The sequence below is a fragment of the Marmota flaviventris genome, chromosome 1 (genome assembly GCF_047511675.1).
Source record: "Marmota flaviventris isolate mMarFla1 chromosome 1, mMarFla1.hap1, whole genome shotgun sequence".
Classification (NCBI taxonomy): Eukaryota; Metazoa; Chordata; class Mammalia; order Rodentia; family Sciuridae; genus Marmota; species Marmota flaviventris.
In genome coordinates this window covers 210,271,818-210,297,097 of record NC_092498.1, presented here as the reverse complement: position 1 = coordinate 210,297,097, position 25,280 = coordinate 210,271,818, and the positions used below count along the sequence as shown (strand labels likewise).

At 59.4% G+C, this 25,280-nt stretch overlaps 1 protein-coding gene across 4 annotated transcripts in view; it reads right to left on the bottom strand.

Moving 5' to 3' along the window:
• Window positions 1-25,280, bottom strand: part of Cacna1a (calcium voltage-gated channel subunit alpha1 A) — a 181,275-nt gene that overhangs the window by 68,294 nt on the left and 87,701 nt on the right. For 3 of the 4 annotated variants that reach the window (XM_071602072.1, XM_027955221.2, XM_027955222.2), the window contains exons 7-18: window positions 17,401-17,504; window positions 16,563-16,678; window positions 14,674-14,730; window positions 14,563-14,565; window positions 13,722-13,811; window positions 8,560-8,769; window positions 5,012-5,124; window positions 2,950-3,062; window positions 2,740-2,871; window positions 2,376-2,448; window positions 1,109-1,226; window positions 751-818 (exon numbers count right to left, since the gene is read on the bottom strand). In XM_071602072.1, the coding sequence (XP_071458173.1) occupies window positions 751-818; window positions 1,109-1,226; window positions 2,376-2,448; window positions 2,740-2,871; window positions 2,950-3,062; window positions 5,012-5,124; window positions 8,560-8,769; window positions 13,722-13,811; window positions 14,563-14,565; window positions 14,674-14,730; window positions 16,563-16,678; window positions 17,401-17,504 (1,197 nt within the window). The remainder of the gene's footprint in view (window positions 1-750; window positions 819-1,108; window positions 1,227-2,375; window positions 2,449-2,739; window positions 2,872-2,949; window positions 3,063-5,011; window positions 5,125-8,559; window positions 8,770-13,721; window positions 13,812-14,562; window positions 14,566-14,673; window positions 14,731-16,562; window positions 16,679-17,400; window positions 17,505-25,280) is intronic. The other variant, XM_027955219.3, reaches the window with a different exon arrangement.

Here is a 25,280-nt window from a genome sequence, read left to right as displayed (position 1 = left end):
GGGCTTAGCAGAGCGCCTGACGTGGGTCGCGTGATTCTGACAGTGGCTGCTGAGATCCTGCCATGGGGCCAGTGGTCCTGCCTGAGCCTCAGATTCCTCCTCCACTCGAGGGAGGCCACAGTAGCTGGTTCCACGAGCATCACGTGGTCACTGCTATCCTCACAAGGAAGTCCAGAGAGTGTCCCCCCCAGCTCCCACACACGGGGGGACCCAGTGGAGCTCCAGGGTCCTGTGCAGGCTACTTGCTAGCTGCCCTCTGGCCCCTTCCTGTCCCCTGGGAGGCTGACCTGTTTACCATACACTCAGCCTCCACGGTGGCTTGCAAGTGGCCACTAGCAGGTCCAGCAGGAGGCCAGTGGGGCAGAGAGGCGGGAGCTGCTTACTGGCCACCATCTGTGCTGGCCACGGCTCTGGGTCCCCTAAGGCCACGGATCTACGGGAGCCCCTTTCCCTCAGGTCCAGCAACTTGACTGTTCTGGGCGGTGACGTGCCCGCTGGCCTGGCACTGCCCCCTTCCTTGGGATCCCTGCCTGGTCCCTTCACTGGGTCCCGCGTGGCGCTGGCCATCTGCTTCCTGCAGCCTCCTGGCCGCGGGCCTCGCTGCGCTCTGCTGCCGAACGGGCTGGTGGAGGCTCAGCGCCCAGGGAGGAGCGGGAGGCCGGCTCTCCCCGCCTGGTGACCCGGTCCCTAGGTCCCTCCCGCTCGGCCGCCCACAGGTGGTGCCTCTGCCAGACACAGGTCCCCACAGACCTTGGTGAGCTCCTGGGCGTTGGCCAGGTTGTCCACGGCGATGGCCAGGAACACGTTCAGGAGGGTGTCTGCCGCCGAGTCAGGGAAAGCGGCCGCGGAGGGACAGCACGGGGACCAGGCTCCGGCTGCCCGACCCCTCCCCTCCCTGACCCTCCAGCCCCCGCCCCCAACCGGACCCTGACCCTCCCCCACCCTCCCCGCCCCGCCCCCGGACCCGCCCCCACCCTCCCCGCCCCGCCCCCAGACCCTCCCCCGCCCTCCCCGCCCCCAGACCCTCCCCCGCCCTCCCCGCCCTCCCCCGCCCTCCCCGCCCCGCCCCCAGACCCTCCCCCGCCCTCCCCGCCCCGCCGCAGGATACAGTTCCCGAAGAGCGTGAGCACGATGAAGTAGATGGAGAACACCATGCCGCCCTGCACGCCGCCCTGCGACTTGATGCCGTCGTACATGACCTCGTTCCAGTCCTCGCCCGTCAGGATCTGCCGCGGGAGGGCGGAGGGCAAAGGCGGCCTCAGCAGCGGGCGAGGCCACGACCCCGAGGCCACAGTCCCGAGGCCACTGTCCCGCCCGGCTGGCAGACCAGCTCCGTGGCTCCGAGAGTGCCAGGGCCCCCGCGCGGCCACCAGGGTCTTCCCTCGTGGGAAGGGGATTCGCCCCAGCTGAACGGTGTCCGTCCGGGTTCCTCTGTGGAAGCCCCTGTCCCCGTGTGGTGCTGGCAGAAGGAACTGGGGGGTGTCACTGGGGCCAGGTGGGGTCATGAGCCCTCACGGGGGATCGGTGCCCTCGCAAGAGGAGAAAGAGGGACCTGGGCTCAGCTACCATGAGTGGTGATCGCTGTGGGGGGGCATCTGCAAGTCACAGCCCGGCCACGCCCCTGCCACGCCCCTGCCACACCCTGCCACGCCCCGCCACGCCCCGCAGCCTCTGGACCGGGAGACACAGATGGACGCCGCCCAGGCTCTGCGGCTCAGCAGACGTGGCCAGACATTTTTCATACCAGGGATTGAGCCTAGGGGTGCTTAGCTACGGAGCCACATCCCAGCCTCTCTCTATTTTTCATATAGAGACAGGGTCTCGCTGAGTCGCTCAGGGTGTCGCTAATCTGCTGAGGCTGGCATCGAACTCTCAATCCTCCTGCCTCAGCCTCCTGAGCTGCTGGGATTACAGGCGTGGCCACCGCGCCCGGCGAGACCCGCTTTAACATCCCCCTAGATCCCTCCGTGCGTGGTGCTGAGTGGGGGTGCCAGGTGTGGAGGACCGATGTGGGGCCAGGTGCAGCTCCGAGGCAGGGCACGGCCCTGGGGTCCGCCCCCTGCACTGTCCTGCAGGGCCCCAGGGGGGACCTCAGCTAGAGACACCTGCGGGTGCCCGGTGCCAAGAAACCAGTGCCAGGGCTCAGCACTTCCCAGCAAGGGGGCCCAGCCCTCTCCAAACCCTGTCTGGGCCTCATTTAGAGGCTGCCTCTGTGGGAGAGGGAAGGGAGGGTCCCCTCTCTACACACGCGCCGTCCCTCCCAGAGAAAGAATCCACTGGGAAAGGCCTGGGGGTCCCGGGGAAGCCCCTCGGAGGCCGTCCAGGTGCCCCAATCTGACACTAAGAGGTGTCGCCCCGCCCCGCCAAGGTCATACCTGAAACACGGTCATTATCGCTGCCGGAAAGGTGTCAAAGTTGGTGGGCGGCGTCCCTTCATCGAAATTGAACCTGTGGGGACGACAGGAGTTTCCGTGAGCCCCACCCGGCCCCCGCAGGGCTCGGTCAGCGTCTGGTTTCCAAGGCAACGCCCCCCCCCCATGGGTGGTACCCACAGTCCCGCCCACCCGGATGCCCGGTCAGCATCTGGTTTCCAAGGCAACGCCCCAGGACGGGTGGTACCCACAGCCCCGTCCTCCTGGGTGATGCCCGGGGGCGTCGGGGTGCAAAGAGGGCAGCGCCCTGCGGTGGGGCGCCCTGCGGCGGGGCCCCAGGGACCGGCCGGGGCCTCTGGGCACTCACTGGCCGCCGAACAGCTGCATTCCCAGGAGGGCGAAGACGACGATGAAGAGGAAGAGCAGGAAGAGCAGGCTGATGATGGACTTCATGGAGTTGAGCAGGGAGACCACCAGGTTCCGGAGCGACGCCCAGTACCTGCCCACGGCGGGAGGGGTCAGCGCCGGCCACGACCCCCAGGCCCCAGGGGAAGGCCCCGGAGTTCCCAAGACTTACTTGGTGACTTTGAAGATACGCAGTAACCTGAGAGCTCGCAACACGCTGATTCCAAATGACGTGCCGGGCTTGATGACGGCCCAGATGACCTCGAAGATGCTCCCGATGATGACCTGGAAGCCGGGGCCAGGGCTCAGCGCGGGGGACCCTGGGGCTCCCGCAGGCGCTCACTCGCAGGCACCCAGCTCTCAACCCCGAGGGCAAGTGGGCTGGGGGTCCCGGGTGCGGCTTAGGGGTGCGCCTCTGGCCCAGCCGGCAGGGCGCTGCTTCTGTCCCCAGCACCGCAACAAAAAAGGCCACACGGACCTGAGGACTCCGGAATCACCCACCCACTACTGCTACCTAGTAGGACCAGGCAGCACCCGGAAGCTTCCAGAGACCCCGGGTCACAACCATCACCCTGCGCTCTAATCACCTCCTCGTCCTTTTAAAGAATTGATGGGAAATTTGTATCGCATAAGATCAACCGGGTAACGCAGCTCCTTGGAGCCATAGAAAACACATTTGTTTTTGTACCAGGGATTAAGCTGGGGCATTTAGTCACGAGCCACATCCCCAGCCGTTTTTATATTTTTATTTTGAGTCAGGACTTTGTTAAGTTACTGAGGCTGGCCTTGAACTTGCAATCCTCCTGCCTCAGCCTCCCAAGTCGCTGGGATTACAGGTATGCTCGACTGTGCCCAGCTGAAGTTTAATACGCCTCGCCTCTTGAACCCCTAGCTTAGCAACACAGCACGCTGTAGGGTATCTGTTGCTTCCTCTTGTAATCATGGGGCTGCCTGGGAGCTGCAGTTGCTGCTGCCGTCCACCCTTGTGAGAGCACACTGGCCTGTCACCAGCTGGAGAATAGATCAAAATTCAAAATTTGAAGTGCGGTTTCTACTGAGTGTCACTTTTGCATCGTCGTGAGGTTGAAAATCATAAATCAAACCATCGTAAGTTGAATCACTGCCGTCACACCACCGTAACTCAGGGACCGTCTGTGAGTGATGTGACCGTTTAACTTCTCCACTCGACGGCAGAGGGACACTTGGGGCCAGGCTTGTCATGAACAGAGCTACTTGGGACACTCTTTGTTTTCTTTCAAGTCCTCACGCTACCTGGAGAGGTGCTTTACCCCTAAGACACCTTCAACCCGAGACTCTTTTTTTTTTTTTTTAACAAAAAGAAATTTGTTTTATTCCTGAAACATTCGGGTCATTTATGTAGGTAGTTTTGTTTGTATATATTTTGTTTTTTCCTCCAACACCATAGAGTTTCCTAAAATAGGGCAGAAATCAGTACTGGATTCAGAATTATTAAGAATTATTAAGGCTGCCTGAGATACTGGAACTGGGTGCAGGATTTGGGGCGTCCTGGGGAAGGCACGCCCACTATTTGCCACTAACGCTGCTACAGTCGGGATCTTAAAGGTCCTCCAAAGGCCCATCTGTTCAAGGCCTGGTCCCCAGAGTGGTGCCACTGGGAGGTGGTGGGACCTTTAAGAGGCGGGGCCTAATGAAAGTCTTTAGGTCACTAGGGGCCTGCCTCACCCCTCCCCTGCCCCTCAGCTTCTGGACCATGGAGGGAATCACCTTGCTCCACCACGTGCTCCTGGCACCATGAGCTGCCTCCCCACAGGCCCCAAAGCAACAGAGTCAACTGATCATGGACTGGAGCCTCCGAAGCTGTGGGCCACCGTAAACCTTTGCTCTTCATAAGTGAACTGCCTAAGGCATTTTGTTACAGTGGCAGAGAGCTGACTCAGGTTGAAAGACCCTAATTTTGTTCCCAGCTGCAGGGGCATTCTTGTTGGTGTCTCCCAGGCACCTGTGTGAGTTCCTCTAAGGTGAATCCTTCATGGAGGACTCGCTGGGTCACCCATCTGTTTTCCAAAGGTGGTCTATAAATTCCCCCTCGTGACCGAGGCTGGGAGTTCTGGGCTCGTGTGATTGCTTCTGCGTTCATCTCAGTCTTTCACACGCAGAGGTGACCTTCCCTCTTCCCGCTGACCAAGGTCTCCAGGTATGGTCATTATAGACAAGAGCGCACGCAGTGGCCCCCACAGAAGCCGATCACTTACCCCACAGTCGAAGCAGTTGAAGGAGGAGTGGAAGTAAGGCCGCGTGCCGAGCCCGTACATTTTTATAAACATTTCGGACATAAAGAGTCCTAAGAAAATGAATTCTGCATAGTCTGGAGGGAGAAGGAGGAAACGGAGAGGCGGTCAGTCTGGGGTGAAGGCCGGCCAGGGCTTGTCCTCTAGAGCCCCCGTCTCCCTTCTGGAAAAGGAGAAGAGAAGACCGGTGCCCCCCCAACCCCAGCTGATCTCAGAGGGAGTCCAGCTGCTCTCCGGCGGGTACCTCTGCTCTGGTTTGCAGAGAAGGGCTGGATGCAGGTCCTTGTCAAGGCCCTCGCTTTTGTGTTGACCAGTGGTTCCCCAGGAGCTTGGTACACTTCTGTGTCCCCACTTTGAAAACCTCACAGGATAATTAACCAACAACCAGGGGCCTGGCGTGGACCCATAACGCCGCTGGGTCGTTTCTAAGAATCACGCTCCGTCCACTTTGGCCTGACTGAGCTCCCAAGGAAGAGGAAGAAATGGAAATCACAGCGGGGTCCTGGTTTTGACTTGACGTTGGGATTGGATGCGGCACTGGGCCACCCGGCGCAGGCCCGGCTTCTCGGTACCCTCTGGAAATCCCGTCTAGCTGCTCATCTAAAAGTCTGGATCAAGACAAAGACTCTGTTCTTTGATTTAGGAATGCCAAGGCCTCCGGGAAGGATAAAGGTGGATTAGCCTGCAAAGCAATGGCTCATCCCAGGTCCTGCTCTGAGGGGGATTTCTTAGTGGGGTAGGAAGCTGAGGTTGGGAAGCTCCTGGGGGGCTGGGGGGCTGCTCAGGGTTCTCACCTAACCCAGAGGAAGGGAGGAGGAGGGGTTCTGAGGGGGAGTCAGCTTAGAGAAAGGGAAGATGGAGACCCAAACACGCTTCTGAGAATTTCCCATCATGGCCATGCGGCTAATCATTTGATGGCTGCTACGGGTGGAAGGTGTGTGTCCCCTTCCAAACGCATGTTGAAACTCAATCCCCCAAGGAACCAAAGGATGAGGCAGGCCCACAGGGGCTGGTCACATCACATGGAGCCCCGGTAAACGGGATCAGATGCTCCCAAGAAAGGGTTCCATGGGTCAGTTCATCTCTCTTGCCTTTCTGCCTTCTGCCATGTGAAGACTCCGTGTTCCTCCCCCCGCAGGGGGCCCAATGTTCAAGGCACCTTCCTGGAAGCAGAGGGCAGCCCCACCAGGCAACCCAACCTGTCAGCACCTTGGTCTTGGACTTCCCAGTCTCCAGAATTGTGAGAAAATGAATTTCTATCTTTATTAAATTACCCAACCTCAGGTATTTTGTTATAGCAGCACACATGAGCTCAGACAATGGTCGAGAGTGTTTACTAATCTTGCTTTTAGTAGGTGGTTGGGTGGATTGTCGGGGTCCCTCACGCTTATTTTTTCACTGAAATTTCCCTTTATTTGTAGGACTCTAAGGGGTGACAGTGGTCTTCAGGGTCTAGGGTCTCTAGGATCAAAAGGCAGAAAAGGAAATCTGTCCATAACCTCAGGTCCCTTCTAAGACCCAGTGGAAGTGGACGAGTGTCTCTGGGATGCTTGTTTCCTGGTTACCATGGAAACACAGTGAGCCCTGCACAAGGCCTGAGAGAACTCCTCTCCCACAGAATTGGGGGATCTGGAAGAACTTTCTGGACCATCAGATCCAATTTCCATGGAGAACCGGTGCGTCGGAGACCCAGACAACCTAAATACTTCATTGATTCTGAGACACAGTTTTATTCAGATTTTGACATCTCTGAAGTGGAGAGGTTTCTAAAATCAGGAGGTCCTAGTGTAGATGGCAGACTGTGTCTTTCTTGGTGGCACATAAAGAAGAGGATGCCTTGTGTTGAAAGACACCTTGGTGGATATGGATGGTGGTTATGATCGGCCCAAGGTCACATGGTGACTTAGGGCAGGGAAGGCATGCAGCATTCAGGTCACCTGGTGTTCAGGGTCAGGATCGATCATCAGACACAGCTTGGACCCTGAAGCCTAGTTACCTGGGTTCAAATCCTAGCTTCATCACTTCCTAGCTGTGGGACGTTGGACAAGTGACTGAACCTCTCTGTTTCTCAGTTATTTCAACAGGAAAATGGGGATAATTTAAGGATCTTTACAGACAGGAAGCCCAATCCTCTGTTCCTAAACCAGGACGGACTGCCAGGTGATTAGTAGGGAGGATACAGGGGATTAAAAATAGACCATCAGAGGAGGTTATAACAGGAAGTAGAGTCCTCATTTATAAGAGACTCCGGGGGGACCAAACACAATTACTAAGGTTGGAACTAGGTCAGGACTCTTGGAAAGAGAACTGGCCCCGAGGGGTGTCCTGGGGGGGTCAGTCATGACTGGGAACCACGAGGGCTTCAAGGAGATGGTGACCTGGGCTAGGCTCTCGGCCTTTCTAGGTCAAAGACTCGACTGTCTCCGCGGCAGCTATCCCACATCCGTCCTGAACCAGGACGAGAGGGTGACAAATAAGTCAGGCCAGCCGAGAGATGCAGAGGAGGGTGCCGGTGGGTGGCATGGTCTTGGGGAGCCCCACTCAGGGCCCCCCATGGGCACCTGCCCTTTGTGTGCCTGGCACACCTCTTGTTGATTCCTCAGAGCTCTTTACTTTTTTAAGTCCTGGCGGGATGATCCCCATCTTTACGGCTTCTCCCCACCCCGGCCAGCCCCCAGCTTTGACCCCATCTCACGCTCGTCCTGGAACCAGACGGAGGGAGGAGGACCAGGCCTGAGGGTGCAGGACCCACGGAGAGCAAGGTGCTCTCACGGTCCTTGGAGGGGAGGCCAAGGGGGCGGGAGAGGAGGTGGCCAAGGAGCCAAAGGCGTGGGCAGAGGGGGCCGAGGGCGGGACATGAGCAGGAGAAACAGGACAATGGCTTCACTGTTCCCAGAGAGGCCGGGAAGTTCCATGTGAGCTTCTGTCTTTACCCCGTTGCTGCCTCCCTCTGTCCCCCACTCCCTCCCGCAGCGCCCACAACTCTGCCTGGATTCCAGTTGACAGCCGTGGGCCCGGAGCAGGCGGGCTGTGCTGTGGCGTGGACACAGTGTCCCCTGAAAGGCTCAGGGGGTTAGAAGCTTGGGCCCGTGAGATGGCATTGGGAGGTGGTGTGGGCCTTTAAAAGGTGGGGCCTTGTGGGCGATCCCTGGCCAACTGTGGGCTGCTCTCCAAAGGCCTGGGATCCCAGGTGCCCTGGCTCTCTGCTTCTGGCCGCAGGAACGACCACTTGCTCCAACACACCCGTCACTGCCACCTCCCTACCCCATCAGTTTCCCATGGACACAGGTGCCACCTGCTCCAGCCTCCTAAACTGTGAGCTCAATAAACCTTTCCTCTTCATAAAGTCAGCTGCCACAGGCACTTTGTTGTAGTAACAGAAAACGGACTGACACAGCATGGGCCAACCGCAGCCGGAGAGACTCAGAGAGGACCGGAAAAAGACCCCGGCTCCCAGGGGAGGAGGTCGGGGAAGGGCCCGAGGAAGGGATCGGGGAGCGGGCGGTACTCACAGAGGAAGTCGGAGAGCCACTCGGGCTGGTTGTAGTGAACGATAGCGACGCACAGGGTGTTGAGGGCGACCAGACTGAGCACAGTCCAGTAGAAGGCCTGAGTTTTGACCATGCGGCGGATGTAGAAGCGCATCCTCCGTTCCTTCTTGTGGAAGAAGGTCGAGTTCTCTAGCTTGGCACTTTTGATGCTGGCTCGGGCGAAGGGGGACCCTGCCGGGGAGAGAACGCAGGGGTCAGGCAGGCATTTCTGGGGAGGGGCGTGGCCAGCGCAGCCACCGCCTCCGGCAAGCCCTCCGGCCCCGGGAACCACCCTGACCGCGGGCTCAGTTTAGGGAGAAAGCAACGCCCCTGAGACGGTGGCACTGGAGGCCACCAGAGGGGGACAGGATGACAACAGGCAGGCCCAGGGCTCTCTCCAACAAGAGCCTGTTGCCACTCTGGGCTGCGTCTGATGCCTGTGGCCGTCCAGGGCCCCTGCCCAGGACCCCGTGCCGGCTGGGAAGGCCTCCAGCTGAGGGGGAGGGCCCCCGTCTTCCTGGGACCTTTCACTTCAGAAGCGGTCACCGGGGACGAGCCGGGTGCGACTTCCACCTGCACACGTGTATGCTCTGGAGCGTCCACTGAGGACCTACCCTGCCCCCTGGGACACCCTAGTGTGGGGGCGTGACCGGAAAACCCACAGCAAGGCACCGTGCGGGGCCCAGGCGACTGGGGTGTTGGCCTAAGTCACCTCTGTGGCTGAGGTAGTGGAAAGAGCTAGTGCAAGAGTCCTGGGGCGGCACGTGCCTGCCTGACATGTTTGGTGTCACTGGAAGGAGTGGCTGAGGGAGGAGGTGAGCCAGGGAGGTTCTTGGAGGAGGAGCTGACATGACTCAGGTGTTCGCAGGGGCCCTCTGGTGTCTGGGGAGGCACCGAGGGTGGGAGGTGAAGGTGGCAGCCAGGAGCCCAGGAGGGGGCGGTAAAGGAACGTCTGGGCCCGCAGGCGGTGTTTCAGGGGAAGCCCACTTTGGTGGATGGATCCGGGTGAGGCTGGAGAGAGGGAGGACCGGGAAGCGGGGCCTGTGTCCCCTGAGGACGGACGTCCTCCATGGAGTGGGGCAGCTGGGCAGGTGGCCAGGGCTGTGTGGGTGGAGACTCGTCCCCTGGCCTCTCTGGTCCTCCCTCCACAGTCTGCCTGGGGCTGCTCGGCTCAGGGCGCAGCCTCCCCCAGTGCGGCCTCCACTCCCTCCGTCCCTCTCTGCCTCCCCTCGAGGGGCTGAACTCCTGCTCCACCCCGAGCCACCTTCCGCGGCGTTTTTAAAGTCGTAGTTCTGAGACGGACTCTCTCTCCGTTGCCCAAGCTGGCCTCGGGCTTGAGATCCTCCTGCCTCAGCCTCCCGAGCACGGGGGACGACGGGTGTGTGCCACCCAGGGCTCTCGTGGCTTTCTGGACCGTCCCTGCGGAGGGCTGAGCGGGGGTGCTGTGCGTCCCCCAGGGATTCGCGAGTTGGACACTGGGACCCAGGATGGCCATGTTTTAGCTGGAGGGACCTTTAAGAGGCGGGGCCTCGTGGGAGGACCCGGAGCAGCCCTCAGAGGGACTGGTCGCGGCTCCCCTGGGGCCCTGAGCTCCTGGGCCTGAGGCTTCCACTCCTCCCTCCCTGGCTTCCTTCCATCAGTGTGATCCTTCCCTCCCGTCCACACCCCCACCAGGATGCCACCGGCCACAGTATGAGGCAGCCCAGGGGCCACTCACTGGAGCTGGCTCCATGTGGTGTATCTGCAGCTTCCAAAACCGGAGCTAAATAAACCTCTTAAAAAAAAATAAGTTCCCAGCCTCAGGGAATTCATTATAGTAACAGAAAAGGAACCCACACAACCTCCCGCCTTATGGTTTGAATGGTGTCTTCCCAGAACTCGCGTTGAGATCCCAGCCCCGGGACGTCAGAATGAGGCTGTACAGAGGCCAAGGGGGTCGTTAAAGAAATAACTGAAGTAAAAAGAGGCCACTGGGGTGGTCCCAACCCAGCAGGACTCATGTGCTTACAAGAGATGAGGAAGACCACGGGGGGACACAGGGAGAAGGTGCCCAGGAGGCTCAGGAGGCACAACTCTGTCCACACCCCCATCTCAGACACGCAGCCTCCAGAACCATGAGACGATAAATTTCTGTTGCATAAGCCACTGAGTCTGTGGCAGTTGGTTAGAGTGGCCCCAGGGGACGGCTCAAATTTGAGGTTTCATCCTCAAATGAAACCCGGTTCACTTTAATTTTTATTCTTCTTATTTTTTTGAGACAGAGACTGGTCTCCAACTCCTGAACTCAAGAGATCCTCCTGCCTCAGCCTCCTGAGTTCTGGGTCTATAGGTGTGCGCCCTGGCACCTGGCTTTGAACCCTAGTTTGAAACAATTCCTGCAAGAAGCTCTCTTTGGTTTTCTGCCAAATTCTTCCCTGCCCTGTACATCCATGATATTTTTGGTCACATTTCTTACAGTTATTTCTGCTCTGAGGTAACCTTTTCCCCCTGATTTCAAAAATAATACAGGTGACTAATTCACACACCCCAGAAAATGTCATGTAGAAAGTGACAAACCCCTACAATCCCCCGATTTCTATACCTTTAACATTTCCAAATGTTGTTTTTAAAAATGGGATCATATTGTACCTAGTGTTGTGCAACTTGATGTATCTCAAAATACATCTTTCCCTGCTGGCAGCAACTGTGTGCTTTTTCCTAGCTGTAGAGTATTTCACTGTATGGATATACCATGCTTTCTTTAACCATCCTTCCACTGCTGAGCATTGTGGGTTGTTTCTGTGTTTTTCCTTTTCCTTCCTTCCTTTCTTCCTTCCATGCTGGGCACTGAACCCCGGGCCTTGCCCATGCTAGACAAGTGCTCTACCACTGAGCTACATCCCAAGCCCTGTTTTTTACTTTTTAATCATCAGAAACAATGATGTTGAGAAGAAGCTGGGACATGATCTTTTGCTCGTGTTTAAAAATGGTTTTGAAGTATAGATGGAAGGTCAAGGAGTATGGACTCTTACTTAAAGTCTAATTAAATCATGCCAAACGCTATGTCACAATTGCACCAGATGAGAGTGCCCTCCGCCCTCCCTCCTTTTCCTCTGTCCCAGATCAGCTGAGGAAGGACGACCCTGTTCTAAGGACGGCTGCTCCTTGCCCCCACACGGGAGGGAGGTCCTGGCTGGGCCGCGGGCGGAGCCTGGCATCCAGCCCAGGTTGTAGGGGCAGCAACAGAACCTTCTTTGCCAATGAGAACAAACCACGTTTACCATGGAAGCCCCCAGGCTGATGGGGACGGATGTGACTGACCACGCTCGCGGGAGGTCCCCAGGCTCCCCTCGGCCAGTCCATCCCCATCCACAGGCTTCGGACAGAAACTAAAACTGCAAATGAAGGCCAGCTTCCGGGTGCCATTAGGACCTACTTAACCGGGAAGCCACGTGGGGTGGCCTGGGCGGGGACTGCGGGCACACGCACACTTGGCGGGTTTCCACCTGGGTTCTGTGTTTGTGACACTCAGAGTGACTCAGGGGATACAGCTGAAGGGCTCCTTCCCCCAGGGAACGTGCCCAAAGGGGAGGGGAGCCCCGTGCACAGGTGTGCACAGAGCAGTCAAGTGGGGCCTGGGAGAAGCACAGCACCGCGTCACAGGGAGACCCGAGTGGCTTTCTTCCTGGAGGTCCCCTTCCTCTGCCTCCGTCCCTCCTGCATTTCCTCTGTCTACGTCCCTCCCCTTCCCCCAGCCCCACTCCCTCCGCCTGGAGGCTCTTCTGCCTCCCTTCATGATTGGGATTTTAAAAATCATGTTTTAAAACCCCCACACCCTATTCCCCCTCACTGCAGAAGGACAAAAGCCACAGTCCCCGCTAATAAATCCATAGCACGTGAGGGGCACGAGGAAAAGAAAAGATGTCCCCAGGCGCCTCTCGAACAAACTCTTGTGGTTAAGATATTTCTTTGTTCTATTTTTTGAAACTGGAGATGGGACCCAGGACTGCTTTCACCCACTGAGCTGTGCCTCTGGCCCTTGTATTTCATGTTTTGAGACAGGGTCTCGCTAAGTTGCTGAGGCTGGCCTCAAACCCATGATCCTCCTGCCTCAGCCTCCTGAGTTACTGGATCACAGGGGTGCGTCACTGCCCCCGGCTGGGCTCTGGTCTCTGTGTTACAGTGGCAGAGGTCTGAGAACCATCTGTCACGCGTTCTCTCTGTGTCACTGCCCGGTGACTCTTCAGCTCTCAGTCTAAAGGCCACCTCCTCTGGGAAGCCCTCCAGCCATATCCCACCCTTCCAGAGTGGCCACACCCAGGACCCCCCATTTCCCTTACAGGCTTATTTGCAAACTCTGACTTAACATCTATTTGCAGGGCTGGACTGCAAGTTTACACGGTAGAATTCTTTGTCTTTCTTTTTATATCTTTGTTATCAGAGATGGAACCCAGGAGCACTCCACGCCTGAGCCACGTCCCCAGCCCTATTTTGTGTCTTATTTAGAGACAGGGGCTCACTGAGTTTCCTAGGGCCTCGCCTTTGCTGAGGCTGGCTTTGAACTCACGATCCTCCTGCCTCAGCCTCCTGAGCCGCTGGGATGACAGGCGTGTGCCACCATGCCCAGCCCTGAGCTCTGTGTCTTGTTCCCATCTGGGCACCTAATAACGGCAGCCCCCCCAAACTCTTCCCGAAGAGCTACAAGCGAGGCACCCCTAAGTCCCCAAATCCGGCATCCAAAATGCTCCCAGATCTCAAACCTCTTGAGGACGGAGCGACGTCCCACGTGGAAAATTCCACACCACGAAATAGCAACAGCGTTTCATGCACAGAATCTTCCAGAGGTGCATGACGTCAGTGCACACAAGGCATGTGGTGAGTACCACATTTAGACCTGGCTCCCAGGTTCCTCAGGGTCTCTCTGTCACTCTTCCAAAATCTGACAAGGGACCCTTGGCCACGGTGAACTGGCCGCTGTCACCGGGAGCCTTGTCTCTGCTGGCTCTAGACCCACCCAGGGAGACATGCGTGGTCCTTGCCACGGTCACGGCACCTGCCCGGGCTCAGCGGGGCGGGGGCAGGCGGGGACCCCGTGCAGGCGGCGGGTTCCCAGGCCTTCGCCCTGGTTCCGGGGTGGGTGGGGCGGGGAGGCCGGTCAGGCTCACCCACGGAGGCGATGTCGGCCAGCTGGTCCTCGGCCTCCTCGGGGTGCAACAGGTCCGTCTTGCTCTTCTTGACGGTGGCCCTCCGCAGAGCTCCAGCAATGGGAACATGGCAAGAGAAACAGGCGTGACCCTGGCTGCTCCGGACGCCGGGACCTGCCACCCGCTGCAGGGTGCCCGTCGGGGGCCCAGGGAGGAGGTCACCTGGCTTCAGGGGTCTAGACAAGGACTGTCCTGCTCAGCTCCCCTCCGGGCCTGCGCTCTGGCCACCCTTTCCTCTCCGAGTTATTTTTAAGTCCTAAAACCTGCTTCCTAGGAGTCCTGGGACTGACACCCAGGGACCACGGGGACAGCCACCCCTGGGCCTGCAGCGTGCTGGGAGGCTCACCTCCGGGGACAGAAAGTCCCGACACACGTTTGATAAGGAGACCTAGACCCCCCCATGGCCCATCCCGTTCCTGAATAAAATCGCCAGGACTCTTTTTGTGGCCCAGGTGGGTCTCACACTCCGGGGCCAAAGCCAGCCTCCTGCCTCAGCCTCCCGAGGAGCAGGGACCACAGGCGAGCACCCCCAGGTCCACTCCATGACCGCCCAGGGCCGGATCCCAGTCCCTTGTCTCCTGGGCATCCCAGGGACTTCCAGTCAACAGCTGTCCCTGCCTGACCCGCCTCCTGACCTCGCTGGAGCTGGAGGGCAGCAACATGAACCAGAGCTGGGCCGCGGTCACGGGCAAAGGGGGACAGGCTGGACTCCCCGCCCCGCGGCCCACACTCCTCCTCGGGCAGGATCCCGCCATTCCTGACCCTTCCTGCGCTGACCTGGCCTCACGTTTGCTCCTGGCACCTCCTGGACCCCGAAGTCCCCCCCTGACGGCCCCTGGGAACCCAGTGGCGCGTCCCCAGCCCTGGGTGCTCCCTGAGGGGACCCACCGCCAGCTCGGGGGAGAGCAGTTACCATCAAAGGGATGTCGCTGCTCCACGTCGGCCTCGTCCTCCGCCAGAATCACTTCTTCTAAGGAGGAAGGACACAGGGTCACGCCGGCCCTGGGAAGCAGGGTCCGCCGGGCCACCCCAGCTCGCCCCCGGGTTCCCGGGCACCTGGCAGCCCAGCGGCCCCGCCCTCTGCCTCTGGCCCCGCCCTCTGCCTCTGGCCCCGCCCTCCTCAGTTCTGCGCCCAGCTCTGGGCTCGGATGTGCCGGGTTCCAGGGATCCTGTGCCCGGTGTTTGGTCCATGGCTTGGCAGTGCGAGAGGTAGTGGGTCCCTTAAGGGGGCGGGGCTAGTGGAAGGTCCTTAGGCCATTCGGGGCGTGTCTTTGGAAGGAATTAAGGTAGTTCTCAAGGGACAACTGAACTCTTGCATGTGCAAGGGTTACAAGAGTGACCTTCTCTGGCTTCCTGTTTGACAAAGTGCCTCCTCTCCCTTTGCACGCTCATGATTCCAAAGTTCTCAGCATGCTGGGCCGATCCTGGCACCGTGACTTTGAACCTCCAGGATGGTGAGCTAAAGAAACCTCTTTTCTTTATACAGTTATCCTGCCTCCAGTATTTTGTCATAGTAATGAAACACGGATGAATACACCAACCTTATTCCCCCACAACGCTCCCAGGCAGCCCCACCTCCGCCTGCAAGCTCCTGCTTACACTGGCTCCTGTCACTTCTCTGTCCTCCCCCCCTTCTACTCCAGTCCCACTGGCTTCCTAGCCACTCCCACTGCCCTTGCTCTGCTGGAGCTGAACTCCCCACCCTCCACATCTGTTGTCCTCTCCTTCAGGCCTCCGCCAGATGCCACTCCCTCCAGACCTTCCCTGACACCCTGACTCCAGCTGTTCTCTGCTCCCTGCTCAGCGTGCGGTGGCTCCCAACAAGAGGAGCCTGTCTTCGTTTTCTCTCCAGCATTCCGATCCCGAGGGCCGGGACTTGGTTTGTCTGGCGCCCACCCCTTGGTGCCTGGAACAGAGCCTGCCACACTGCAGGCGCCCCTAAGTGTCTGCTGGTGGCAGAACAAGCCGCCTACTGTGTGCCAGGTGCTGAGCTTCCTAAGCGCCCAGCCCCAATGTCTCGCTGAAGCTCCGCGAGGGGGTCGGGAGCCCTCCACCCCACACGCTGGGCGTCCAGGGCTCCACCAGTGGCGGACCAGAAGTACCCGGAAAAAGGTCTTTGTCCCAAACACGGGCAAGTCATTTCTTGTCATTATCCCCAAACAGCACAGCACTCGGCTGCAGCAGGTGTCACGAGTCACCCGTGCACACAGGTTAGGTCAAACACGGGGCCATTTTCTATGTGGGACTGAAGCATCACAGACTTGGGTGTCTGTGGGGGGTCCTGGGACCAATCCCCTGGGAAACCAAGGGACGACTGCACGGTTATCATCTCCACTTAGCCACCAGGAAAACTGCAGCACAGGGAGGTGACACAGAGTGTCAGGGGGTGGCACGGCTGGAATGTAACCAAAGACAGATGTTGCTTATTTATTTTGGGTCCTGGGGACTGAACCCAGGGGCACTTACCACTGAGCTGCATCCCCAGCCCTTTTTATTTTCTATTTTGAGACAGGGCCTCACTATGTTGCTGAGGCTGGCCTCAAACTTGTGATCCTCCTGCCTCAGCCTGCAGCGTTGCTGGGATTACAGGCGGGCGCCACGTGCCTGGCTCCAAGGTCTGATTTTGGAACTCAACCATTAGGCAATGTCAGATCCCCGAGGCTCCGTGTCCTACTCTAGAGTCTTGCTGCCAGGGTCTGGGACGCCGACTCACATCGCTCCTCCCATGGGATCCCTCCGTGGCCCTCTCCCCGCGGCATGCCTGGCCCTCGGTGGCCTGGGACTCGCAGCGCTGGCTCTCACCTGCTTTGGAGATCCACTCCATGTAGCCGTTCAGCTCGCGCTCGATCTGCTGCTGCCGCCTGAGCTTCAGGAACGCCCTCCGGTTCTCCACCCGTTCCCTTTCTTTGGCAAACTCTCTGCAGGAGCACGAGATCAGGGTCTGAGGTTGGGAGGGGGCTTTAGGGGGCGTTCGTGTGTGTGCTCGGGGGTTCTCTGGGGGGCGGGGTGGGGGGCCTTCCAGGGAGGGTGTCCGTGTGGAGAGATGGAGGAAGCTGGGGTTGCCGACGGCACCACGGGGCCACCACACCAGTCCTCCGACTTCTAATGGCGAGAAATACGAAGTCCAGTTATGATCAAGCCCCCCCAAAATGGGATTCAGAGCCTCTTTATGGCAGGAAGATACATTTTTGTATTTTACTTAGAGACAGAGTCTCCCTGAGTTGCTCAGCGCCTCCCCAAGGCTGAGGCTGGCTTTGAACTCATGGTCCTCCTGCCTCAGCCTCCGGAGCTGCTGGGATGACAGGCGAGAGCCACTTCCCTGGCTAGGAAAAAACTTTTTGATGGTCTATTATGATATTATGTTTGGAAAATGGGAGAAGAGAAACCCAAAAATTATTATTTATTTATTTTTTTGGTGAAAAGTGTGAATCCCAGGCAGGGAGGCTCCTGTGGCCCTCACCCTGCCCCTCGCGGGGCACAGCCACTGCTGCGTGTGGCTTGCCAAGGGCAGTCTGAAGACCCCAGGGAAGAGCCGGGGTCTGCTGTTACCTGGTGGGTGGGAGCGGAGGCTGGCGAGCTGGGGGAGGCTGGCGACCCTGGGGACAGGCGGTGGGCACAGGGAGGGCAACAGAGGACTCACCCCGACAGCACGCCCAGCACGAGGTTCAGCATGAAGAAGGAGCCGATGATGATGAGGGGGATGAAGTAGAGCCAGTTCCAGGTGTTCCCTGAGGCGTCGTTGCTCTGCAAGAGGAGGAGCTGGTGAGCCAGGGAGGTGCAGGTCCCCCTGGGCCCCGAGGGTCAGGAGGACGCAGAGGAGCCCAGAGGAGCCCTCAGGGCCACGGCTCCCTCCCCAGGCTCGGGAGGAACCTGGGGAACCTACGAGGGTCACCTAGATAGAGGCCGGAGCAGGAGGAGGAAGCCCCTGACCTGGGGAAAAGGCCCCCGACTCCCTCCTGCCCCACACAGTCACGGCCCTGTCCCTCACAGGAGGTGTGTGACTGTGGGGTCCGGTGGCCTGCCGAAGTCACCAAGCCAGACGGCGGGGCCCTGGGCCTCTTCCTCCAGGGCCTCTCTCCTCCCCTCCTGCAGCCTCAACATCAACCACAAAAACCTCCCAGAGAGGAGGCTGAATCCTCAAGGGGAAGAAATCTATAAATAGAATGTTCCCCCTGAAACAGAACAGAAGACCATGGAAGAGAGGGAGGGCGGAAAGGGAGGGCGGGGGAGGGAGAGGGGGGAGGGGGGAGAGAGAAGGGAGGGAGGGGGAGGGGGAGAGGGAGGAGAGGGAGGGGTGGGGGAGGGGGAGGGGGAGGGGGAGAGGAAGAAGGGGAGGGGGAGAGGAGGGAAGGGGGAAGGGAGGGGGGAGAGGGGGAGGGGGAGGGGAGAGGGGGAGGGGGAGGGGAGGGGGAGAGGGAGAGGGGAGGGAGGAGGAGGGGAGGGGGAGTGAGGGGTGGGGGGGAGGGGGAGAGGGAGAAGGGGAGGGGGAGAGGAGGGAGGGGGAAGGGAGGGGGGAGAGGGAGAGGGAGTGGGAGAGGGGGAGCAGGAAGAGGTGGGGGGGCGAGGCGAGCACATGAATGGAACCCTTATATTTACTAGGTGCTGGGTGCTCTTCTAAGCGCATTACCTATGGGAATTCACTTCACTATTTTAGATATATATGTATATATACTTTTTGGTGGTGCTGGGGATGTTCCTATGTTATCACCTTACCCATTTAACTAATTAATTTTTGGTGCCAGGGATTGAACCCAGAGACACTTAGCCACATCCCCAGTCCTTTCTTTATATTTTATGAAGAGACAGGGTCTCGCTGGGTTGCTTAGGGCCCCGCTAAGTTACTGAGGCTGGTTTTGAACTTGTGATTCTCCTGCTGGGATTACAGGCGTGTGCCTGGTTCTCTTGCCCATTTTATAACTGAGAAAACTAAGTCTTGGAAAGACAAAATCCTAGGCAAAGTCAGAGAGCTAGTCAGTGACGATGCGGATTGGAACCAGGCAGGTGCCCTCCCCTGACCCCATGAACTTAACCTCTGCGCTGGGAAGCACTGGATTGAGCCATCAGAGAAGGCGGAACCTTCCAGTGGTTCATCGCCCTGTGGCACCTGCAGAATGTAGGTCTCCCAGTGTGGCTTTAAAAGCCCACCTTTAAAAATAAGTATAAAAGCTGCGAAAGAAAACCTAAAATAAGAAAGACTGGCACCACCAGGTTTCGGTGAGGCTGTGGGGTAACTGGTGCCCTCATCCCTGCTGATGGGGAGTAACGTGGCGTATTAGGCTCTTGCAGCTGCTAAAACAAACAATCACAACTGTGCAGCTTCAACAGCGGAAATTTATTCTCTCACAGTTCTGGAAGCCCGAAGTTCAAGATCAAGGTGTGGGCTCCTCCTGGGAGGAGACTCTGAGAGAGACTGTGGCCCAGGCCTCCTCCCCGCGTCTGGTGGTCTGCTGGCTGTCTAGTCTCCTTGGATCATGGATGCACCACCTCGTCTCTGCCTTCGTTTTCCCATGGCCTGTTCACTGTATGTGTCTGTCTTTATTTCTCCTTTTATTTAATTATTTTTGGGTAGTGCCGCGGTTGGAACCCAGGGCCTTGCACATGCCAGGCAGGAGCTCCACCACCGAGCAACGCCCCAGCCCAACGTGCGAGTTTTGGGGGACACACACCCACGCTGAAAAAATGCCCTGAGAGTTTCTACTCAAACTATTCATGTTCCTTTCCCACGACCCTGTGATTCCGCTCCGGGTTGTTCCCCAGCAGAAAGGAACCCACGTTCCCCAAAGGCAACCAGGAGTGGTCAGGTCCGTCAGAAAGTCCCCAACCGCTGACAACCCGACCTTTCTCGAGGGGAGAGAATACATGAGCGGAGCACGGGAGGGTGACAGCCTGCCCCGTGCCACCGCGGACCTCCCACCAGGTGAGGCTGAGCAGGAGAAGGGGACAGGGAACACGTGGGTGGGACCCACCGCGCAGCCTCGGGAGACTGAGGTGTGGGGGCGCGTCTGCAGGCCCAGCCTGGAGGCCTGGAGGAGGCCGAGGCAGGAGGGCTGCTGGGGTTCAAGGCCAACTGGTACCAGGGGAGGCCAGCAAACCCACCCCCACCAGGTGGAGGAGCAGGCGCGGCTCAAAGCCCCGAGGAGAGTCCCTGGGGGAGGAGGTGACAGGGGTGGGGGGTGGCGGGCTTCTGGGCCTGAGAAGTCTCTGCTTCCACGGGGCCGCGGAGTTTCCTGTGTGTTTATTTTACGGATCTTAAAATGGTCTTGTTTTAAGTGAACTCTGTCTTGGGAAGGAAGGGAGGTCGGCACGCTCTGCCATCCAGACGGCCCGGAGGACGTCCCGCTTAGTGAAGCCAGGAGCCACCCGCGGGCTCCACCCGAGGCCCGGAGCCGCCAGATCAGACGCAGGGCAGCACGTGGGGTCCCGGGGACAGAGCTCCAGTGGGGGGAGGCCACAGCAGCACCAGGGCTGGGGGGGGGCGACGGCCACACAGCAGAGGACCTGCCCAACATGACGGAACCGCAGTCAGCAGCAGCTGAGGGGGCTGGGGACGTGGCTCAGTGGCCAAGTGCCCCTGAGTTCAATCCCTGTCACCCAAAAAGAGAAGGTAGATTTTTATGTTGCATGTATTTTGCCCCCATGAGGGGTGGGGGAGGGAGGGAGAGAGGGAGAGGGGAGGTCCGCCTGGACGGGACCTGGACAGGATTCGGGTGATGAATGTCCACACAGGAGTCCACGCCCTGGTTCTAAGCCTGGAAGTGCTTTTCCCGTGGAACGTTCTGGAAGAGGCTGGAAGCCGCAGGGCAGGGCTGGCGAAGGCAGGGCTGGTCTCTGTCCCCAGCTCTGCGGCGGCCGAGGCTCCTGTTCCCATTTCTCGGGGCTAAATATAGCCCAGGGAGCCAGCCCTGAAGCAGCCAGGGAGAAGGAGGGGCACTGTCACCAGGGCCTGGTGACAGGGGACAGACTGGGGGTGTGGGGACAGGGACAGGAGCAAACAGGGGGAGCAGCGGAGGCCCCTGCATCCAGTGCGTCCGTCTGTCCGTCCGTCTCAGAAGCTGCCAACAAAACCCGCATCTGCCCACGTCTGGGTCCCGGGTGGGCCCTGTGACGTGCTGCCCAGGACAGTAACAGCCGCCCAGGGACGCTGGCCCTCGGGGAGCCCGGTCAGTCCTGTCGTACACCCTGAGAGGCAGCACCGAGCCATTCCCAGGGGAGGGGCAGCGTCACAGGCCACCGTCCTGCTGGTGTCACTCTGAGTCTCTCCGCACAGGACGCGCAGATGTCCTGACCCCCGGGACCCGCGAACTCTGCGAAGGTCCTCCACAGTGTCACCAAGTTAGGATGAGGCCATTAGCGGGGGCAGGACTGACGTCCTTATGAAAGGCGGACCTGGGTGCAGACACGGGCACACTGCGGGGACCCGAGGGAGGACGCAGGCCGCGCTGGGACCGTGACCCACAGCCAGGGCAGCACCCGAGGTTGCCTGCAGAGCCCTGGAAGCCAGGGACAGGCCAGAACGGGTTCCCCCCCAGGTCTGTGAGGGACCAAGACCCTGCTGGTACCTTGATGTTGGACCTCCAGAGCCCAGAACTGCGAGAAGAACACACTTCTGCTGTTTTAAGCCACTCTGTTTGTGGCCTTTCATTGTGACAGTTACAGGAAATGAATACAGTCACCAAAAAAAGGGCAGAGGTGGTCCTCCTACTTTGTCACCTCCCGCCCTTGTCTCTTCCCCAGATTACCCCATAGGGCTCCCTGGGGCCTCCAGCAGGCCAGCTACTGTCCTACCCCAGGGCCTTTGAACGGTGCTTCCCCCGAGTCTCACACGGCTCCCCCCACGGCCTGCGGCTCACGGCTCCTATTGGGACAGGTCCCCCTTGATGGCCCTTCAGCATTCCGCCCCTCATTCTGGTCCCCAGCACTCCGCCAGCTCTGCGCTCGGCGTCCTCCTGCTGTCTCTCCGGAGCCACACGGCGCAGGTGTGTCCCCTGCTCCTAGCACCCTGTTGCCTGCGGCTGAGGGCACATAGTAGGTGCTCACTAAGCCCCGGCTGAACGGCGCACACACAATCCTGTGTTACCATGGTAACCAGAAGTGCATCCCAGCTCCCTGTGCAGGCCCCTCCCTGACAGTCAGAGGGGGGCTCAGCCACCGCCACGTGGGTGGTGCCCCTTCGGGCTGACCACGTGCCTCCCTGACCCCATCCCCCTCAGGTCCTGCCTCTGGGCCCAGCGAGGGGAGGACGTGCCTTCCCTGCAGCTCACAGGGCGTCGGGCAGGCGGGGCTGGACTGTCATTGCTGCTCTCCACAGACGACTCCGTCCCCCTCCCACTGTCCCCCGTGCTGAACCCTCAGAGCCTTAGTCACAGCGGCCACGAGAGTCCCCGGGGGGTGGCCACTGCGCCCAGCCTGGTGCCCGGCACCGAGGAGCTCAGGTGGAGGCTGCTCACTCACGGCAACGGGCGAGTCCCCTGAAGCGCCCTTGACCTTATGGTTTACTTTCCTCTGATTTTTTAAGCCTGGCTCATTCAGAAAATCAGGATAGAAGATGTTAAAAAACCAGTCCCCCGGCTCAGGACACCCAATTCCCCAGTGTATGAGGTAAAAATGGGGTCGATTTGACCGTGGCCTGGAGGGAGGCCGCACGTCCCAGTTTATACCCGGTGTGGACACGTCACGGCCGGTAATTATTTTTTGAGTTCTATTTTCTCCACTTACTCTCAAAACTGTCCTGGTTTGGATGATGAATGACGTGGGCTGTCAGCCTAGGAGGCATGTCTGCTCCCTGGCCTTACCAGTGGCCACTCTTGCCCTCGTTAGCTCCCCTCTGGCCACATGGGCAGCAGCACCACTCCTCACAAATGCCAGGACACTCCTACCCCAGGGCCTTTGCACTGGTGGTTCTGACCCCTGGCTGCCCTTCCCTGAGATACCCACAGGCTCCCCATCAAGGGTCTTCTCCGACGCTCTCACTGCCCTCTAACACCATCTCGGACGCAGAGGGTAACAGGGTCCAGTCCCCGGATCCCCACTGGCACTCAGCCAACGGCTCTGGGGTTTGTCTGTGGACCAGTCCCTGCCGTGGAGACCGCCGGACCCTCACAGCCCCCTATGATTCACGTTCACCATTCGCCCTTATCTCACGGATCACCCGCTTCCCCCACTAACACGCCAGCACCCCAGTGCCTGCACATAGTAGGCACTGACAGTGTACCTGCATACAGGACTCGTTTGATAAATGTCTTGGATAAACGGGGACCGACTGTCCCCAAAGTCAACTACTTTGATATTGGACAAGACAAATATCAGTGAATAAGACAAGGCTTATGTCAAAGATCAGAGCCGACGGTCAGTGACTACGTGTCAAGGGACATGCATTTGTGAGCACCAGCTGAATACGTTTCTGCTGTTCCCTTCATTGGCATTATCCAAGGGAAAGAAATAGAGAAAAAGGGACAGAAAGAGCACAGAGAGGGGAGGAAGGAGAAGAGGAAGGGAGGAGGAGGAGGAGGGAGGAGGGGGAGGAGGAGGGACATGAGGGGGAGGGAGAGGAGAGGGAAGAGGAGGGGGAGGGGGAGAAGGAAGGGGAGGAGGGGAGAAGAGGGAGGAGGGGGAGGAGGAGGGAGGGGGAGGAGGGGGTGGAGGAGGAAGAGCAAGGAGAGGAGGAGGTGGGAGAGGAGGAAAATGTACAAGGAAGAGAGACGGGAGGAGTAAGGACAGAGCCCAAGGCTGTAAGGACAGAGCCCAAGGCTGCGTTGGACGTGACTCTTCTGCTGTCTGGGGACCTCTGTGAGCCTCAGTTTCTTCATCTAGAAGACAGGGCTGAAAACATCTCTCTTCAAGAGGTCGTCTAGGTCACTGTTGGCGTCTGTGGTGGGACCTGAGACGGTCACTGGCTGAACTACCCGCGCCCTGGTCCTGCCACAGCTGGGGATGGAGCCCAAGGTCCCGCACGTGCCGGGCAAGGGCTCTGCCCCTGAGCTCCGGCTTCACCCCGTCCTCCCGGGACCCGACAGGAGCCACCTGTGAGAGACCTTTCCTGTCAGACGGAGATTCTCCGGGGCCAGGGACAGAGTCTAGCAGGGCCCACGGATTTGCACAGAAAATGGAGACCCCTTCCACTTCCTCACGTCCACGGGAAATGGGGCACTTGGTCATCATGAAGGGAAGCAGCAAATGGCGGTGATATGGGCAGAACCTCCCGCCACCAGGGGAAGTCCCCTCAGGTGACAGCACGCTGGCTTTTTTTTGGGGGGACACCAGGGATTGAACTCGGGGCGCCCGACCACTGAGCCCCACCCCAGCCCTGTTTTGCATTTTATTTAGAGACGGGGTCTCCCTGAGCTGCTCAGGGCCTCGCTGTTGCTGAGGCTGGCCTTGAACTTGAGATCCTCCTGCCTCGGCCTCCCAGGTCGCTGGGAGTGTGGGTGCGGGCCCCTGTGCCCAGTGGGTGATGTTCATCTGGGAGGAGCCCAGGAGAGGCTCAGGGGCACCTCGGGTATCTGGGGGGCTGTAGATGGGACTGTGCCCCGGAGCTGAGGTCCTGACTCCCGGATCCCAGGAGGCCGCCTTGTCTGGAATCGGGGTCGTGCCGATGTCGTTGGTTGAGCTGAGGTCATGATGGACAGGGCAGGTCTGATCTCGGAGGAGGAGGGACAGCCACTGCGGATCTGCCAACAGGGCCACCAGGACTGTCTGCCCCAGGAGCTGGGAGAGGCCGGGGAGGGTCCCCCCGGGTGGCTGGGGGTTGGCTGTGAGGACCCTCTGCACGGCAGCTCCTGGCCCCCAGCAGCAGGGACAGCTCGTGGTCTGAGGTCATTCAGTTCACGGCCCCAGGCCCAGCAGGCCCAGGGTGACGCAGGAGGTGACCTCGGGGGGCTCCACCCAGGGAGGGAAGGGGCAGGAAGGACCGGCTGGCCGGGAGGTTCCCAGGGCCACTGACCAGGGCACCTGGACGACAGGCGCAGCCGCGGGGTGTGGGGACCCACCTGTCCCCCGGGGCACCTGGTGGAGGCTGCTCCGGGGATGTCCCCGGCAGGCCTGGTGGCCACGGCAGTCCCAGGGAGGGACAGAGTGACGGGTGACCCCAGGGAGGGCTTCACAGTGAAACCTTATGGACAGCTGGGGTGGGGACACTGGGGCGAGGCCCTGTGCCTATAGGATGACAAGGTGACACGCAGCCCAAGGCCAGCAGCACCCGCCTCCTTGTCCCACATCACAGACGCTGCCAATGTCCCTCACGGGATAGAGACTCCTGGGCGAGAAGCTCTGCTTCAGAGTCTCAAGAGCCCCGAGGACGATGGTGGGCACAAATGGTGGAAAGTTCTAGAAGTCGGTTCTGAGTCAGGCTGTGACCAGTCAGTCGGGGTGGGTGGGACATTATGGTAAAAATGTCAGACGTGTTTCTAAAAGAAATATTACGGGGGGGGGTGTCTGGCTCCTCCTGAGCTCGGCCAGGGCCACCCTCGCTCCTAGGCGAGGTCTGATTACATGTGACCAGTCCCTGTGTCCTGGGGCAGTGCG